This window comes from Malaclemys terrapin, chromosome 9 (genome assembly GCF_027887155.1).
Source record: "Malaclemys terrapin pileata isolate rMalTer1 chromosome 9, rMalTer1.hap1, whole genome shotgun sequence".
NCBI lineage: Eukaryota > Metazoa > Chordata > Testudines > Emydidae > Malaclemys > Malaclemys terrapin.
In genome coordinates, this window is record NC_071513.1 from 52,056,445 (window position 1) to 52,075,900 (window position 19,456).

Here is a 19,456-nt window from a genome sequence, read left to right on the forward strand (position 1 = left end):
GTTCATTCCCTCAAAAGTCTAACTTTTGTTAGGGGGAAAAAGGATTTGAACAATATTTTTTGACCAGCTCTAATATGTATCAATTGCACCAGCTGTTCCCTTTCCATTAAGAGGACAAGGTTTGAAGACTCCACCAATCCCCCAGCAAAGCATTACACAAAATGCATGAATACATGCATCCTCCAGGCTGGTTGGTCACCCCCCGCCTTCCCCTGCCCCACTCATACATTGAGGTGTAGCTCCAAACAGGGAATCTTGTTGCCATGACTGTCTGCTCCCTCCTGCACCCCATCACTGGGTCTGGCAGGTGTAGAGGCTTCTGGACCATGAAGTTTTGCCCAGATAGGTGACTAGTCATAACTGAGAGCAGCTGCTCCCCACCAGGGCTCAGCCCCAAATTCCTGCAGAATCCTAAATGAGCAGGGCAAGTGAAGATTGTGCATATGGCAAAGCAGATGGCAAAGCATGCAACAAAGGTACTGCTGCCCCCTCCATATCAGGACTAGGACGTGGGCAGTCTGACCTACTGGTCAGACCTAGTGGTCAGAGCCAGAGTCAAAGCTAGAACCAGGAACTAGACCTAAGCCATGGCCAGACGTTGCACAAGAATCAGGCTCCATGAGCAGCCAATCACGAAGTTGCTCAGACAACTTCCTGTGCTTCCTTCTAGAATAAATAGTATGGTTGGGCCAATCGGTGGGGCCAGTTATCATCCCCAATCAAGGTCTTCATAGGCAGTACCGCCTGGAGAGGTCAGAGTTCTGCTAGCACCTCACTTCCATTTGTTCTGGGTGGGCTGTCCAATGGCAGCCAGGCTGTGAGGGTTGCCTGAGAACCCTTGGTTTGAGACCTGTGGGCACCTACAACCATGTTGCACTCACTTTTTCCCCCTCACTAGCTGTGGAGAGTAAGAAGAACTGCATGCCCCATTGTTTGTACCCCTGCAGCCTGAATTTCTCTCTCATAATCTCCATAGTGCGGGTGGAACCCTTTGTATTTTCTTGCTCAGCATGTTAGAGGCTGAAAGGGACACGATGGAATCTCATTATGAAGCATTTCTTTCAGTGACTTTAGATGATAAGATGCACAGACTCTGATTTGCATGCCACTGCTTATTGAAGGGCTCACACTGATCTTTAAAGTGTTTGATTTTCCTCTTGCTAAATACCATCAGTGTTTTAACTCTGAGGGATGAGAGCATTATCAAAGGCAGCCCCTTTAACCACATTTTAAAATGATCACATCCAGGAGCTATTTTTCCAGCCACCAGTAAAAAGAAACATTCTAATGAAGTTCTTCTGGATTTAAAAACTGTAAGCGGTCATTCTGAAAGGCCGTTGTTTATGCCGGGGATAGGAATAGTCATTTTACAAAGGCAGAGAAAGCAAGACCTTTTGTACAGCTGCTGCTGTGTGGCTTTGCTGGTCCACTTCTGAATTGTATTACCTAATCACTGTAGAGTATGGCACTTCAAGAGAGTCAACAACACAAGACTTCTCTCTTCTTACTAGCTGTACTTAGCCAGGCTGGTGGGGCAGAGAGAGAATGAAACCTGAGAATGATCTGAGACCATTAGGATTTCTTGGGCAAGGCTTGTGTAAGTGGAGAGCCAATGGTGAGCAGAAGCCCGTGTAAAATCTGTGTGTTTGTTAGGCCAAGTGATGTGAGGATAAAATGGAGACCTGCATTTTAGGAGTGATGCTGTCTGGGTATTACTAGGACAACTTTGTTGTTCCAGAAGATATACTTTCGTCAAACACAAGTTGTTTGGCTCAATACAGGGGTAACGGTGAAATTTGATGGTCTGTGAAATACAGGAGGTCAGACTAGATGATTTAATGGTCACTTCTATGAATGAATTGTCCTTCTACACAAAAGTATAGAGGAGATAATGGCTTTTTGCCTCTTACGGTAAAAGAGCAAGGGATTGACTTGTTCAGCACCTCACACTCGCTCTCTCATCACCACAATAGTCATTAGCCTGGCTGGAACACTTGCTATTCTGCTCCTGAACTCCCACTCAATTCCACCAGTGCATCTCCATCCTCACCCATAACTAGGAATGAAAGGGCTTTACAAAGGTAGGAAAAAATCTGAAAGGCTGGATTCTTATCCACACTGTTGCAATGTTCTGTCCACTTCCCCACAGTGCCCACAGCAATCCCTATGCTCCCTTCACTTCCTGCCCTTCCAGAGGCAGAGGAGTGGGGAAAGACAATGTGCATCTCCCTAATCTAGCCCTAAGAAGCTAGCAGGGTTTAAAAACAACGGGCTAGATTGTGGTTTTTATGCCACAGCCCTGCAGGGCGGTGCTATTGATGATAAGGTGTGAAACCTGAAACTAATAAAAAACACAGAATGCAGAAGAATCACCTGTATTTTCTGTTTCCATTAGTCCGAATTTTGTACAGAGCTATGAAACAGGAAAGATTGCTTCTTATCAGTAGAGGTTCCTGAGGTGTGTGTTTTGTTTTGTTTTAAATGGAGCTGTTGCACAACACATCAAGTAGCAATGTAATCATTGTAAATCACCATTTGTTTTCCATGGAATTCCAGATGAGATAACAGATAATGGCCCACAATTCAGGAGTGTCTCGTTTCAGCAATTCTCTTCCATCAAATACAAATACCTATCCCCCTCCTCTCTCAATTCACTGGGTTTTGTAACCCATGCCCCTTGTCAAGCAAGTTCTACTTAGGTAATGGTGAAGGACTCACTCAGTCCTTCTCTCATACAACAGTTCCACTGCCCTTGATTCACAGAATCAGGGTAACAAAACTTTATTCTTCCTGCCTCAATAACAGAGAAAACTGGGGATCCCACACCAGCCAAAGTAACCACTTTGAGTTGCTGTTGTTTCATGCCAGGCGAGTGGGTGTGCCTATGCAAACAAGATCAGCCCCTGGAGTTCTTTTCCACACTTGCCATAATTCACCACCAGATGTCAGGGTAGAGCTCATCCTGACTCTGCTTACACGTATGAAGAGCAAAGATGTTGATTAAGAAAAGTCAAGGCAGATCTCATGAGACCCACAGGAAGAAAAGGGGGACATCCTTTTCTTTGTATTTCAGTAACCCCCTAAGAGCCCCAGTCATGGACCAACACCCCCTTTGGCTAGGTGCTGTACAAACACATAACAGAAAGACAGTCCCTGCTCCACAGCACTTGTCTCCTCTGTGTCCCCCGGACATAGTTGGATCCTGGTGATACATGGAAAGCCCCAGCTCTTACAGGGGCTGCGCTTCCAGCGGTTCCCAGGCCGTGACTGCCCCCAGGGTCTGCAATGCAGAGAGAGAGGCAGCACATGCTCACACAGCTTCTGGCTGCTCCTGTGTTCCCTGTGTGTCTGAGTGGGGGCAATATGGAGGAGCCTAGCCAGCTCTCTGCCCTGCCCCATGATGACCCTCCAGCTCTGAAAAGGGGGCTTCCTCAGGTTGTAGGGTGATGTCAGCCTGTCACAGAGCTCGAACTCCTGACGAGAGCTGGTTGGGAATTCTCCAATGAAACATTTTTAGTCAGAAAATGCTGATTTTTCAAGAGTGAAACTGTTCACAGGGAAGGGTCAGTTTCAGTATATTTCCCAACTAAAAAAAACGCTGAAAATATGTTTTACATTGTCAAAATGTTCGGTTCTGACGTTTTCTAAATTAAAAGTTTCCTTTTTCAGCAACTTTTGTTTTCAAAGTTAATTTACCATTAAAAAAAATGTTGAACTTGAAACAAAACATTTTTGAAATTATCCAAATGAAACGTTTCAACTGAACAGTGCAAAAAAATTGTCAAAACATTTTGAGATTTCAAATTTTTGTCCTGGTTCAGGAGGGAAATTTTTCAATAGCATGAAAATTCTCACAAGCCAGGAAACCCATTTCCCGCCTATTCTTAATTTCAGGTAGTCAGGTATCTATTTGTGCACCTGTAGTTAGTCCTGTGGTTGGGTGAAATTCAGCTGGGGGGCAGAGAGACAGCACACAGGCTAGGCATCACATAAGCCTTATTTGGAAGGCTCAAGTCATGTATGGGTGTTCAGTGGGATAGCTCAGTGGTTTGAGCACTGGCTTGTTTAAACCCAGCGTTGTGAGTTCAATCCTTAAGGGGGCCATTTAGGGAACTAGGGCAAAAATTTGCCTGGGGGTTGGACTAGATGACCTCCTGAGGTTCCTTGCAATCCTGATATTCTATGATTAGCCCTGACATCAGAATCACGATTTAGCAACAGAACCCAACCATTCATCTGACATGCTAGGAAAAATGGGCAAGAAGATGCAGCGTTATTCAGAGAACAAATGAGGCAAACTGGCAGATAAAGGAAAAAAAAAACAACAGTGGAATCAAAACTGGCTATGCCGGGGCTTATTGTCATTTAGAAATCACAATCCATGGCACTGACTGATGCAGCCAGATTACAATTTAAATTGTTAAAAGGTACAAATTCCCTCCCCAGAGTTATCACCGGGACAAACAAATATCCAGAGCCAGTGAGCTCTTTGTCAGCAGGCCCTGGAAAGCTTTGCTCCTGCATTCAGTGACTGGAGCCAGCATCTTTAGACAGTGTTCTAAAATGGTATCTAGCAGCCTAGTCCAGTTCTCACAATCCAGGTGATTTGGGAGGAGGAGGGGATTGAATTCATGAGTCTTGCACTTACAGAGATTTGGGTTTAGTCAGGTTTGGTCATGTTCTACATTATTTTGATTTCTTCTTCTTCTGACATGGCCATAGTGCCTCTCCTCTCCTCACATTTACACAATACAGGGCAATTATGGGTGGCCGTTCGGGACCAGGAGAGACCCAAGACATACTAGAAAGAGGGCTGTAGACTAGATGTGTCAGAGCCCTGTAGGGGAAAATCATTCTTTTAACATTCAAAATCATATTATTTGGCCTAAACTCCAGGATCCCTTCTTGGAAAGGGTTAGCTGACAGCACACCATCAATATGTTAGAAGATAACGAAACCTATAGTCAGTAAGAAGCCGATCGCTGCTGAAAATAAAAATAGGTGGATTATTTACCGACAGGCAGGGCTGGGTTGTGAATAGTGATCTGAATTTAGTGCTGTATCAGTGAAAATGTGTGTGCAATACTTCAAAGGACCATTAGGGGGAGCTCTTTCACTTCCTTATGGCTCTCTCCCCCTCATTCTCTCCCAATGCCTCGCTGCAAAAGTTTTTCTTAAACTAACAATACCAGTGTAAGGAGGTGCTCTGCGCTGATTGGATGGGGGATTTTTGTAGGTTTGATTCCTTGATTGGACAGGAGGTGTTGTGGGTGGGAAGAGAGTTGATGGGGGGGGGGGGGGGAGAACCCTTTCCCTCCCCCTCTCTCCAGCCTCAGTGGCTGATTTTATTCTCACTGTACACTTTACTATTGCTTGCAATGTGACACTAAAATATATACTCTCTCTCACACACACACATCACATACACACACACACACACACTCATGCACGCACACAGACACACACATTCACACATACCTACACACACACATACACACACAGCACTGGGGTATCCAAAGTGGAATACTAAAGGAGATACATATATAACAAAAAGCAACAAGAAGGGAAACCAATCTTGCCAAACAAGGAACTATTTTTTTATAACTCTTATTTCTTCTGAAACATGTTTGGGTCTACCATGGCACTGGATTTTGTAGTGGTTTTCTGCTTGGCATCTGCAATTGCAGCAGTGGAAGGTAAAATACAAACAATAATGGGGGAAAAAAACTTTTGTACCCGGGTTGCTCTGTGAGATGTTTTAAAATGCATGTTGTTTCTCCCTCCCCTTGTGCAAAAGGCAGCTGGTCTGGTGAAGGGCTGGCAGGGCTAAGGGGTTGCCACATGCGACATGTAAGGAATCTGCGATACTTTTTTCACTCGTGCCCGGAGCAGAGCCAACCAAGTGGATTTCCCATGATCTGGCTCTCGGAATGGGAAGGACTTCTTCCGCCCCCTCCCTCCCCCAGCCAACAAGGCAGATGGACTAGCGGTTTGCCCTAGGCTAACCCCCATTCCCTCCTTGGCCAGGGAAGATGCTGAGCTGCATTGCAGGGCTTGTTTAACATATTACAAACTGGCAGCTTGGGGCTGAAGCAGCGGTCAGTGATTCCAAGGAAGATGGGGGGATCTTGGAGCCCAGGGTTGGTCCAGGAGATTGTGTTCAGACAGGATCTTTGATTTGCCGTTGCAATAACTCTGCCCCTCGCTCCTTCCTATACCCCTGTCACTCTCTTGCCCTGTTTGTCTCTCTCACTTTCCGGGTCTCTCTCTCGCCTTCTCCTGCGGCTGGATCCCTTGGGCTGAGCAGAGCGGGGGGCAATAGCTAGCAGAGATCCCGGCTTTCACGGCAGGCAATTGCTGCTCTTTGTGCATGTGCATATGTGTGTCTGTGCTTGTCGCTGGAGGCAGCAGGAGCAGCCTGGGTTTAGCTGATGCCCAGGGCTGCGGGTTTACCCCTGGGGGGAGACCGAGCAGGGGTGTTTTGCGAAAGGGCATGCATTACATACTGAAGGGCAGATTATACTAGGAGCAGCCAGGCAATTTGCTGCTTCTTACCCATGGTCTGGAGATGAAAGGCTTCTGTATTTTAAGGTCTACATTCCCTAGCAAAGGAGATGTAATTTGTCTGCATATAGATAACCAAGCCTGCAAGCGGCTTGAAAAATCATATTCTAGCCAAAGACCTTTTTTGCTAGCTCTGTCCCTTAGTAAGAAAATCCGTAGCGCTAAGGAGAGCAAAGGGACTAGGTGGGGTGCATGTAGCTTTAGCTATCTATATCCATATGGTCTCTATACTAACATTTAGTCTAGCTATAATTCCAGTGCCCTCTGCATTGAATATCATTCTATACTATAACTATACTATTCATTATATCAGCTGTATCATTCAGAGTTGGAGTCCCTATATCTTTCCTTCTGCTCCTCCTCCTTCCCATGTCCCTGGGAAAAAAAATGTGCCACAGCCTTTTCCAATGAATGAAACATGCCTTAAATCAAAACCTGGCTTTCTGTTTCCTGCTGTCTGGCGGGTCTGAGTTTATTTTGCAAAGCAAGGAGGCTCAAGAGAATTCAGTGAAGGAAAAGAAACTTTCCCACTAACACAAAGGAGAATGTTCATTTCACCAAACAAAATGAAGTGGGAGTAGCTTCATGAACAACTTTTGGGCACAATCCATTTTTGGAATCAACTGTGGGCTCTTGGTCATTTGCATTTGGAGTCAGGATTGCAGCTTCAGTATTCTCGTAGCCCATCTATTCTAATTTTAAAACAGTCATGTTTGTGATCCAGCAAAGAAAGGGAAACAATTGCAATAATTGCGGCTTAGATAGTGAATAACAAATCTGATTTATAAGTCTGAAATGATCGTTGGTTAATAATACTAAACAGAATCTAAAACCTGCTTAGTTGGCTGTTATGTGCAACAGGGTGGAGAAACTTAAAAAAAAATTGAAATGTCATCTTTTTTAAACCAGAACAGTACTGTTATTCTTGCTTTTTGTGATCTCTTCTTTAGGTGATGTAGTAACCGTCAAAATCCCTCTTCTTTTTGTTGATGACTGCAGGAATCCTCCTTTGAATCTCTGCTTTATCCAGATTGTAGCTCAGGGAAAAGATTAGTGCAGAAAGATTTTTTTCCCCCAAAAGGTGATTTTTTGTCATTCCACTCTTCTCCCAGCTGGTGGTCTTTGCAGGGGTTCTTTATTAAAATTTGTTAGATGCTAGGGAGGCATATGTTGCCTTTAGAAAGCAGAGGGGGAGCTGGTTGAAAGCTGCTGAATTCTTCCTCCTTGAAATTGGAAGGTTGCAGAAATACACTGATTAAAAAAGTTAAAACAAAAAAAGTTAACCTGTAGTTATTCATATCAACAAAACCGATTCCAAGCAATCACACAATGAAGAGTTCCCCTTCCCCCCTGAAAATTATGCATTTTGGGGAAAACAAAACATATTTGTATATATTCTGCAGCCCAGGAACTGTTTAATTTATTTGTCTCTAGCCTTCCACTCTCTGGACTGCTCTTTTGAATTCTGTGTGTGCTGTGGTGGGGCAAAGTACATCTGTAACGTGGCACCCCTCAAGATGACATGTATCTTATTTATTTTACTGGACTTCCATTATTTTTGTTTAAGCCTTAGGAGGAAAAAAATTTTCTGGATGAGAACAGGTTTTGACAAAAATCAGTCTTGGATACTTGTTTAGGGAATTAAGAGAGAGAAGGAAAATGTTTGGGGAAAAATGTTAGAAATCATTCAATTTACTAAATATTCTGTTATTTCCCTTCCAACCCTGGTGATCCTTTGTTACCTTATTTGTGTGTTCCTTTTCTTTCTCCCTTTGTATAAAATAGCCCCTGACAATGATGGTCTGTATGGTTTGAAGGTACATACCTGTAGATGTTTCTGCTCCTGAAATTGCATTTTGAAATGTGGCAAAATGAGCTAATGAATGTCACCAGTAAGCCTCAGGAAAGCCCTGGCCGGAGCAGTCTGTGTGCCAAAAGCTGACTGCCAAGAGTTAAAAAATACAACTTATTCAGCAGAATATTAAAGCAACCCGCTCTCCAGGCAGTACGATCATTCACTTATTCCCACACCCCTCCAGCCTATCCTTCCCCCTCATACTCTACATATGGGCATCTAACCATAGGTAAAAGTGACCCCAGCCTTGTGGTTTGGTTATTTGATTTGGTATGAGTGTGTAATGATCAGAAAAGTGAATCAATAAGACGTCAAATCTCGCTCTCCTGGGTGAACTGTTTGTGTCTGTGGTCTGTGAGGCTTATTGTTCTCCCATCTGCCTCTTTGACTGCTTCTTGTTTTACTCTGGAAGTTCTCTGGAGTTTAGGAGATAACCTCTGGGCAAACAGCTCTGCTTACCAGCCTAATTCCTCTGTAACCAAAGAGAAAGCAATCCAAAGCAAAGGCATTGCATTAATGGTAATGGCTGGGACACTGTTGTAAGTGGAGGGTGTATTGTAGAATGACTGTACAGTTGATTGGGACATGGCTGTCAAAGGACTATGATATCAATTTGAATGTTATTGGTAAAAAAACAGAGCTCTGATGCTTGTACAATATTCCAGTGATAGGAGTCCGAGTTCCTGGCAGATGAGTGTCTGCTATTCCATCCCATGGAGAAAATAGGAATGATACCTTCTCAAACCAAACTGTGGTGCCTCCCTGCTAATTGACTCTTTTAATGTTTCGCTTGTCTTCTATATCCCTACTGGTTCCATACTGGGGGGCTTTCTGCCTTGGTGAATGAGATTTCATTTCTGTAGCCTTTCTTAAGGAATTTTTGTGTTTACTGAAGTGTCAGAAAGGAGCTGGCAAACTCACTGCTCCCTTTCTTTTGGGATGTTGTAATTAATATGCAAGACGCTAGAGAAATGGAAATCCGTGGCCCAATTTCTGCAGGTTGGGTCCCTTAGTCTGTAGTGTAATGGTAGATACGCTCTCCCTTAGAGTCAGTTTGGGCAACAAGTATGATTTCTGTTGACAGGTTAGGTTAAGGGACAGCTGCTGCATGTCCTGTTCAGATCACTGTAGATGTGGCTTTCTTCTATATGGCACAGTACGATTTTTATTGTGCTGTCCTGGGAACTGACGCACATCTTATTGTGCTCTGCTGCTTTGACCGTGGAATCCCACTTTCTGTATATACTGTATAGATTCACATTGTGATCCATGGGGAGATCACTCACACTGTGCTCTATGGGACATGTAAAATAACATGCTGACTACTGACTGCCATTGTACTCTACCAAAATCAGGACAGCAGCTACAGAGGCTGAAGGCTCATCTTGTGCCCATAGAATCACATCATGCAATAAGATATCATCCATGTGCTTTAAAGGGCATTGTGCTGCCATTTTCACTGGCCTGTGAGATGATTCATCTTCTGACATCTCAGTCAAGGAAGAACAGAGTCCAAATATTTTAGCGTAAACCCCAAAGAGAAATAGATACAAGTACTATAGACATTGCGAAGCAGGCTCATGGGGCACATACAACCCACTCGTCACTGAAAAACAAATGTAATAATGCAGAAATACAAGTCAATGTACCAACAATACATGTGTTTTCTGCTAAAATAGACTATTGAAGCAAGTAGCAATGCTGGAATCCTAACAGCACAGCCAGCTGGCATCATATAGCAGAGCTCATTGCGTCCTAGTGCAACATCTAACCATAGGATAGGCAACCGGCATTAGAGGAGAGTGGATGTATTTTTAAAGCTCCAGCTCTACCTCCATCATAATCCCTGGAAGGCTCCATGGAACTAGAACCAGGTCTGCAGAGCTTTAGGCAGTTAATGTTCTCACATCACCACCGGGAGCCTGCATAAAGTCACCTCCAAGGAGCATGCTGGAGAATAGGCACCGCAGGATGTACAACCCAACAGGTCCAGACTGACAGCACCCGGTGGCCGTCTGATTGCCCCATGCTCAGTATTTAACCCTAGACAGTGGCCCAGGAAATTGTCTGGGCAGCCATGCAGACTTTTGGCCTGCTGTGATTTCATATATCACTTTGCTGGCTGGTCTTGTGTCTCTGACTCCAGTCTGGCTCTGGCTCCTGACTGCAGCCTGGTAACTGCTGCTGGTCTCTAGTCTCTGACCCTGGCCTGAATCTGACCCTGGCTCTTGCCTGTTGATCTTGGCTCCAGCAATTGCTGTGATCCCTGTGTGCTGACTGCTGCCTCCTGACTGTCTGTGGCTTGGTAATCCCAGCCCGGCTGTGCTGCTAGGCCAGACTGCTTATGCTCCGGTCCCATACAATCTCACTGCTCTCATCAACTCAAGCTTAACAAATAGCACAAGATGGGCAAGACTCTGGGTACATGGCATGTGGTAGGGGCTCTCGCAGTATGCAATAGCCAGGTTTGTTGGCTTCCACCCTTGTGATCAGGCAGATTTCTAATCTGGGAGTCTGCTTGGAAGTTACTGCTGAGAGAAACAGCAATAACACCTGCCTTTTCCTGAAGGTACCCAGGGAGATTTGGGGGCAGTCAGTGGGAGGGCGCCCTCAGCAGCTGGCTGCCCTGGGTGAGATAAGATACCGGGGCAGCCGGGAAGCCCTGGGTCACCACGTTGGGATGCAGAATCTGTATGACTCTCAGGAGATCTACAGGATTATGGGGATGAACTTAATTTCTCTTCCATGAGTGTGGGGTGGGGTAAGTATGTCCCATTCAGGGCAACTGCATCTGTATTCCCCCGCTGTGGACCAGCAAGGGCACCTGCTCTAGGCTTCCTGCAGCGCTGTCACCTCCCTTGGGTGGAGACCCATGTCTCTCTCCCTCCTGAGCTTATACTGTTATTCTCAGCAAGCCATGCTACCTAAACGGGTCAGCATCTGCACTTGGCTTACCTTTCATCGGCTATAAACAGTGCAATTGCCAACAGTTATATGTCCGTGCACAGCTCTTTCTAAGCAAATACATTGATTCTTAAGGTAAAAGCATTACAGATAAAACCTATTAAAACAACAAAAGAAACTACATGCCTGCTTAAAGCTTATCAGAGGTCACCCATTAGTCTTATGGGGCCTCAATATGCCAAAGTCCTTCCAGCCTTTCCCAGGAAGCAGTGGGGTTACCCTGGGACAGAAGGGCCTGCCCATTTGCTAGATCAGAAAGAAGACCCTGAGTCAGTTTAAACTCAGGCCACTTATCCAAAAGTCCTGTCTTTGCCTGTTGGTCTCTGGAGAATTCAGAGTGTGAACCAGCCTAGGCGAGCCTCTCCAAAGGCCGTGCCTCTCTGGGGGTGTTACAACCTGAGTGAATTTGTCTAATCACCCCGCAATGTTCTTAATTCCTGGAGGGCTGTGGTCACAACTGCATACAAACTCTGGCCCACAGTGTTGCCTGATCTAGTGATTGCATATTAATTATATTGATCACTTAAGAATTCCCAATTAACACTGACCTTTGGTAGGTTCTCATCCCAAGATCAGGTCTAGTATTATCAGCTGGGAGCCCCGATATGCCTGGTTGTAACACTCACACTTAGGAAGAACCTTCTGGATTTGTAATGGTTTTGTTAACACAGTTAGCAAAGCTACAAACACTTCCGCCCAGCAAGGTAGAGAGAGATAATACAGGAGCAACCTGATACTCACACCATCCCTTCCCAAAGGACCTGCAGTGTTAGTCATCCTCCTCCTCCTCAGGCTCAGCATCACCAGTGGCCATCGTCCTGGCATCTCCCAAGGTAGCCAGGCCCGTATACAACTTCTATAATGTGTGACACTGATGCTGCTTTGCCTAATGCATATTCAATAGAGGTTGCATCCGCTTAACTGCTTTTCCTTATTTGTTTAGCTTCGCCCTACGACTTTGGGGTGCCCTGTTTTTCATACGCCAACTCAATAGTTTCCCTTATACTCATTAACATTTACATCACTCAGTCACCATGACAACTTGTGCTTAGCACATTGCTGACACCCTACGTCTGCAAAATCCCCGAAATACTCTAACTGGCTTTAACTGGTACATTGCAGCATACATTTGCTAAATATCAGCAGTTTTAACTTCCTTCCCTCATGCAGCATTTTATCTTCTAATGTCTTGCGATATAGCATCACTTACTGGTTAGTTGCTTATGTCAAATCTTTCTTTGGGCCTGAGGACTTGTTTAGCTAAGCTAAATATCTTACAAGCGTGAGGCCTGTAGGCTTTTGCATTAGGGCCTTAAGCTATACCTATATCTTACCTAGCAAATACCTATAGGCTACAACAGTGATACATAAACCTGCTCTTAAAAATCCCCAATGATGGAGATTCCACAACCTCCCAAGGCAATTTATTCCAGTGCTTAACCACTCTGACAGTTAGGAAGTTTTTCCTAATGTCCAACCTAAACCGCCCTTGCTGCAATTTAAGCCCATTGCTTCTTGTCCTGTCTTCAGAGGTTAAGAACAATTTTTCTTCCTCCTCCTTGTAACAACCTTTTATGTACTTGAAAACTGTTATCATGTCCCCTCTCAATTTTCTCTTCTCCAGACTAAACAAACCCAATTTTTTCAATCTTCCCTCATAGGTCATGTTTTCTAGACCTTTAATCATTTTTGTTGCTCTTCTCTGGACTTTCTCCAATTTGTCCACATCTTTCCTGAAAGGTGGCGCCCAGAACTGGATACAATACTCTAGTTGAGGCCTAATCAGTGCAGAGTAGAATGGAAGAATTACTTCTCGTGTCTTGCTTACAACACTCCTGCTAATGCATCCCAGAAGGATGTTCACTTTTTTCCCAACAGTATTACACTGTTGATGCATATTTAGCATATGATCCACTATGACCCCAGACCCCTTTTCGCAGTACTCCTTCCTAGGCAGTCATTTCCCATTTTGTATGTGTGCAACTGATTGTTTCTTCTTAAGTGGAGTTCTTTGCATTTGTCCTTATTGAATTTCATCCTATTTACTTCTCCATTTCTCCAGTTTGTCCAGATCATTTTGAATTTTAATCCTATCCTCCAAAGCACTTGCCACCCCTCCCAGCTTGGTATCATCCGCAAACTTTATACGTGTACTCTCTATGCCATTATCTAAATAATTGATGAAGACATTGAACAGAACCGGACCCAGAACCGATCCCTGCAGGACCCCACTTGTTATGCCCTTCCAGCATGACTGTGAACCACTGATAACTCCTCTCTGGGAACGATTTTCCAACCAGTTATGCACCCACCTTATAGTAGCTCCATCTAGGTTGTATTTCCCTAGTTCGTTTATGAGACGGTCATGCGAGACAGTATCAAAAGTCTTACTAAAGTCAAGATATACCACATCTACTGTTTCCCCCCATCCACAAGGCTTGTTACCCTGTCAAAGAAAACTATCAGGTTGGTTTGACACAATTTGTTCTTGACAAATCCATGCTGACTGTAATTTATCACCTTATTATCTTCTAGGTGTTTGCAAATTGATTGCTTAATTATTTGCTCCATTATCTTTCCGGGTACAGAAGTTAAGCTGACTGGTCTGTAATTCCCCGGGTTGTCCTTATTTACCTTTTTATAGATGGGCACTATATTTGCCCTTTTCCAGTCTTCTGGAATGTCTCCTGTCTTCCACGACTTTTCAAGGATAATCGCTAATGGCTCAGATATCTCCTAGGTCAGCTTCTTGAGTATTCTAGGATGCATTTCATCAGGCCCTCGTGATTTGAAGACATCTAACTTGTCTAAGTAATTTTTGACTTGTTCTTTCTCTATTTTAGACTCTGATCCTACCTCATTTTCACTGGCATTCATGATGTTAGACGTCCAATCGCCTCCAACCTTCTTGGTGAAAACTGAAACAAAGTCCATCCCGAAACAAATATCCATCTCAAAGTCACCCAGCTCAACCAAATGATGATGAGGAAATTCCGTGGGCTGAAATTTGTGGCGTTTTCTTGCTATATGTGTGGATTATTGCGGTGGGCGCTAAGGCTCAACCACAGAACCTGTGAGCTGACATGTGAATGTCTCTCTAACATGCTTACTGCACATGTTCACACTGAACTGACGCTGTAACACACTTAGGACAATAGGGTAGTTCTTAGGGGAAAATGATTGCCCGTTGAGTTGTCAAAGTGGCCTTGACAGGGCAAAGATGACGATCTCAGTCTTGATTTTTGGATACACTTTGCTTTTAACTCTGAGACCATAAAATTCAATGCTGGCCTATGTGTGTAGAGAACACCGATATGTGATGGTGTCAGGACACAGTGTATAGCTTATAGACGTGGGCTATGCATATTTTATGAGCATTCCTTTGGGTTGCCATGTGTGGCAGGGACATAAACGTACAGGTCATGCCAACAACAGTTTTGTAGACCCCTGGCCATCATGTATTTTGTTGATGCCATTTATTGTACTTTTTAAATTTAGTATCTCTCCATTTCCCCCCTTTATGATATATGAATTACTCTGGGGTAGACTGAGCTATTCTTATGACTGTTGGCATGCTCCCAATTGACATGAGGGACTGAAGTCAATGGAACTACTCATGTTAATTATACCAATTAGTGCCAACCTACTGAGGGTTGCCCTAAGAAAAAAATGACGTTATTTGTACGTATTTAGATTCGTGACAACCTTCAAATATGAAGTCAACTTGTAAAATCGTTTATGTGTGTGCTGACAATCATGACCACATGAGGGGTACTGTCTGTGATATATGCTGGTTACTGGTTGAATTTTTCACCTACAGTAGAGATTCAAACTCTGCTGCGTATGAAAAATACATCATGTAATTTTGGGGAGGATAGCACTTAGACTCTGAGTACAGAATGTACCTCTCTCTCTTTGTGTAGATATATGGCTAGGTAAACCCACAAAGCACTCTACAAATCAGCCTTCTCATTGCAGAACTATATAAGAAATCACACAGTAAGCCAATGCCTCATTTATCCTTCATATAAACCCAGCCTATATATATATATATAGTGTAGATATTATGATATAGCCTTAAATTCCATGATCCTGTACAATTTTTTCCACTGGACCCCTGCTTAATTTAGTGCACGGGATGGAGCTGCTCTTGGGATGGATCAGGGATGTGCAGAGAATAAGGCTACTGTCTGTAGTATCCTGCCTCCTTTGCTGCATTCAGCCCCTTCCCAGCCATCTCTGGAGGTGGCAGTGGAGCAGATGGGGAGTCCTTTAAGGCCTCTGGGAAATGTATCTATAGTCAGAAGAGACAATGCTGCGGCTTAGTGAGGGGCGTTGTCAGACTCATCGTCTGCTATTGATTTTTAACAAAATTAAGCTCCCAAATGGTTCTTTTTTAGAGTCAGTGGAAGTCACTTGTATTAGGGCAAGGCTGTCTTTGTGTTTATAAACATGGATTCATTGGCTGGGGTGTTTTCTTTCAGAGGAAGGTTGATTGTGATCAGCAGCAAGAGTTTACCTCTATCCCTGTGTTGCAATATAGTGATTCCTTTTGTCATCCTGGGTCTTCATTATCTTGCCCTAAATCAACTCTAGGCACACATGTTCTGTTGGCAGAGTCATGCACAAGGGGCTGGCTTGTGAGCCCTGCTGCGTTCACGTGCAGGGGAGTAAGGGAGTAGAAGGAGCTTCCTGACACCTTGGGTTGAGCTACCTGCATCACCAGAGACTGCGCAGGAGGGGAAAGCAACAGCTGTCAGGCTGCTGCCTCCTACCCAGAGGAGGTGGGCAGAGAGTGGGGTGGGCAGAGGTAGGGCATGTGCCAATCTGTGCACTATAGAAGGGGAAGTAAGCTGCAAAAGCCACAGGGCTAGCACAGATTCCTCCCCTCTGCGGAGCCCCTTACTCTGGTTGGGTTTCATGGTTACAGCCCAGCCCAAGTCAGGGACAAAACCAGAATGTTAAATCCTGGACTCCATGGGGGACTGTTTTTTACAAGGAAACTCTTAGAAGGAGAGATGAGAATTGAAACAGAAGGGGAAATAGATTGACCCAGGGAAGGTGAGAAAAGCAGCCAGTCCAAGCATACACCCTCCCTGGGATCACTCACTTCTCCATCCAGATCAAGGCATTCTTCCCCTCTGGGTTATAGCCTGCAGCAAGCTCCATCAATCATGCAAAATTGTCCTTATGGGGGCCAGCACAAGGCGTAGCTACCACTTAAACCCTCAACGATAGGGTTGGTGGGGGGCTTCAGTGATGTCTCACCCTGTGCTAATGGGACATGGATAAATGCAGTTCAGATACTCACCCAGGGACTGCAGCAGGCTGCGTTTCTTAGTTGTGTTCCATTAAGGTGATGCATCTAGAGTGTTGTCTACTACAGTGGTTTTCAACCTTTTTCATTTATGGACCCCTAAAATATTTCGAATGGGGGGGGGGCAGATCCCTTTGGACATCTTAGACATAGTGTGCAGACCCACAGGGCCCATGCACCACAGGTTGAAAACCACTGTTGTAGTAGATTGGGCACAGGCTGGGAGTCACGAGACCTTTGTTCTAATCCCAGCTCTGCTGTGTTGCGAGTCTCTGATCCCCCACACCTTTGTCTGCCAGGTCTACTTAGCCTGTAAGCAGCTCAGGGCAGAGACTGCCTCTTAGTGTGAGGATACAACACAATAGCTTTCCATTCTCCATTGGTGTCCTTGGGCACTGCAGTGCTGCTCCTAATGAATAATGTTTAGCAGTGCTGCAGCAGCTCTATGATACAAGCAAAGGGGGCTCTAGGACTAGAAAAGGCTGCTTCATTCATCGTATGGTACCTGACTAGTCCTTTTTTGAAAATGGTATCAAAATGGCTCCTTTTCTGAGCATGAGGCAAGTCACAATTCACTGAGCTCCGTGTGAAGAAGTGTTACCTTCCTATAAGCACTTTTCACCTGCTGCTGCTTCTGTCTGGGTTCCAGAGTAATGGGGCTTTAAAATTAGTTCAAAGTGCTTCTTTATGACTCCCTGCACCGTGCGGTCCCTGTTAGACTCTTGACAACTTTAATCATAATCCCCTCTTAACCAAACCTGTCGAAGAAGAACATTATTATTTCTACTCTACTGAGGAAATTACTTTGATAGTAAAGTAATACCCTGGGAGAGATTTCAGGTTTAAAAGAAAATTTGGGATGGAGAATTTCTGAAGTATAACATAGCAATTGATTGAACCGGATTTGAAGTTAAAAAGAATGTCCCCTGGTATGGTCATATAAAGAAAACACCGTTTTATGGAGCTTATATGTCTTATAAATTCACTTAGTGTAAGAGTTTTACTTACTAGATTAAAGATGCAGAACACTGGTTCCTTTAGCTGTCTAGGAGGTTGTTCTCCCATAGACTCTGCTAGCTCAGGGTAGAAACATCTGTTCCTGTGCTGCTAGGATAGACCCATGTAGGCTCCAGCCAGCTAGTTCCTGCCCCAAAGAACTTACCATCTAAATAGACAAGACAGACAAAGGGAGGATTTTTATCTCCGTGTTACAGGTGGGGAACTGAGACACAGAGAGATGAAGCGACTTATCCAAGGTCACGCAGGAAGTTTGTGTCAGAAATAGAACCCAGCTCTCCCTGAATCACAAACAGTGAGCTATCCACTAGATCATGCTGCCTCTCAAAATATCATTTGCCACAGTAGGGCTGGCCCAGTGGTTTCCAACTGAATCTAACGGGGGGAGAGTTGCCCAGATTCCACTGAACTGAGAGTTGAGCGCTGAACTCCCTTAGGGTACATCTACACTACAGGGGGGAGTCGATTTAAGATACGCAAATTCAGCTACGTGAATAGTGTAGCTGAATTCGATGTATCGCAGCCGACTTACCCCGCTGTGAGGACGGCGGCAAAATCGACTTCTGCGGCTTCCTGTCGACGGTGCTTACTCCCACCTCCGCTGGTGGAGTAAGAGCGTCGATTCGGGGATCGATTGTCGCGTCCCGACGGGAAGCGATAAATTGATCCCCGAGAGGTCGATTTCTACCCGCCGATTCAGGCGGGTAGTGTAGACCTAGCCTTTGATTCCTTTGAGAATGCCAGCCGCGAGTCCACCACCCAAAATTCCATCGGACAGTATTTATAGCATCTACAGAGCAGGAGGATAAAGTGTTCTGCCCTTTACTGGGGTATGTCTGTGAGTGTACTTATATCTGAACATGGAAGGTCATGTAAATATCACATTGATTTCTTAGTCACATGCAGAATGAATATTGCTTTCCTCATTTTCTTATCAAACGGTAGGGCTTAGGTCTATACCTTTTATAATAACAGTATGTACACAAGACTTACTGTAACTCACAGTCTATACTGCCTCCCCTGCTATATTCCCTTGTATATCTGAAGCCCTTTCAATTACTGATGGTGTAAAACAATAATTTGCACTGCAAACAATTCTGTTTATCTTCAGTAAAATACTGGTAAGTACTCTTATGGCATATAGAAGGCTAGCCTTACTAGAGGTGGTTGAATGTCTCTTTGGTACTTTTCATATAGCCACTTGATTTTTATTTTATGGTTTTGTTGAACCAATTATTTTTATTTTTGGACGACTGACTGTACTAATATTTTTGCAGTTTGTGACGGGAAAAGACAGACATAAAAAGATGATAATGAGCATGAATACTCAGCTTTTCCCACACTTTGCAGTCACTCAGAAAATGCTGTTTCTCTTGGTCTCTGATGTTAGCTGAACTACATTTAATCACATTTAGTATCTAGATAGAGGATTGAAATGGGCTGGTGTTACACATTTTAACCCAGTATTTTGTAGGAGTTCCCAAGATTTCAGCAAGTCAGATGAGAATCAGATTTGTCTATTACTGTCTTCTCATTGGATACAGTGTCTGCTAATGCAGTTTCAATCTATCCCATCCCACATCATCATTGTCATTATCAACATCTCCTTTGTTCAACACTAAGGACTGAGGTTATGAGCAGATTCCATCCCACATCTCCCCTTTTAAAAATCAGGTTTTCTTTTTACCTTTTACAGCTGTGTGTGCGCATCATCACTACCTGGTCTGCCTTGTTGTACA

At 44.3% G+C, this 19,456-nt stretch overlaps 1 protein-coding gene across 3 annotated transcripts in view; it reads left to right on the plus strand.

The window, feature by feature from the left end:
- Positions 1-5,367: 5,367 nt before the first annotated feature.
- EPHB1 (EPH receptor B1) overlaps positions 5,368-19,456 on the plus strand; it is a 365,030-nt gene continuing 350,941 nt past the window's right edge. For all 3 annotated transcript variants that reach the window (XM_054040375.1, XM_054040377.1, XM_054040378.1), the window contains exon 1: positions 5,368-5,696. In XM_054040375.1, the coding sequence (XP_053896350.1) occupies positions 5,624-5,696 (73 nt within the window). In that variant the 5' untranslated portion in view covers positions 5,368-5,623. The remainder of the gene's footprint in view (positions 5,697-19,456) is intronic.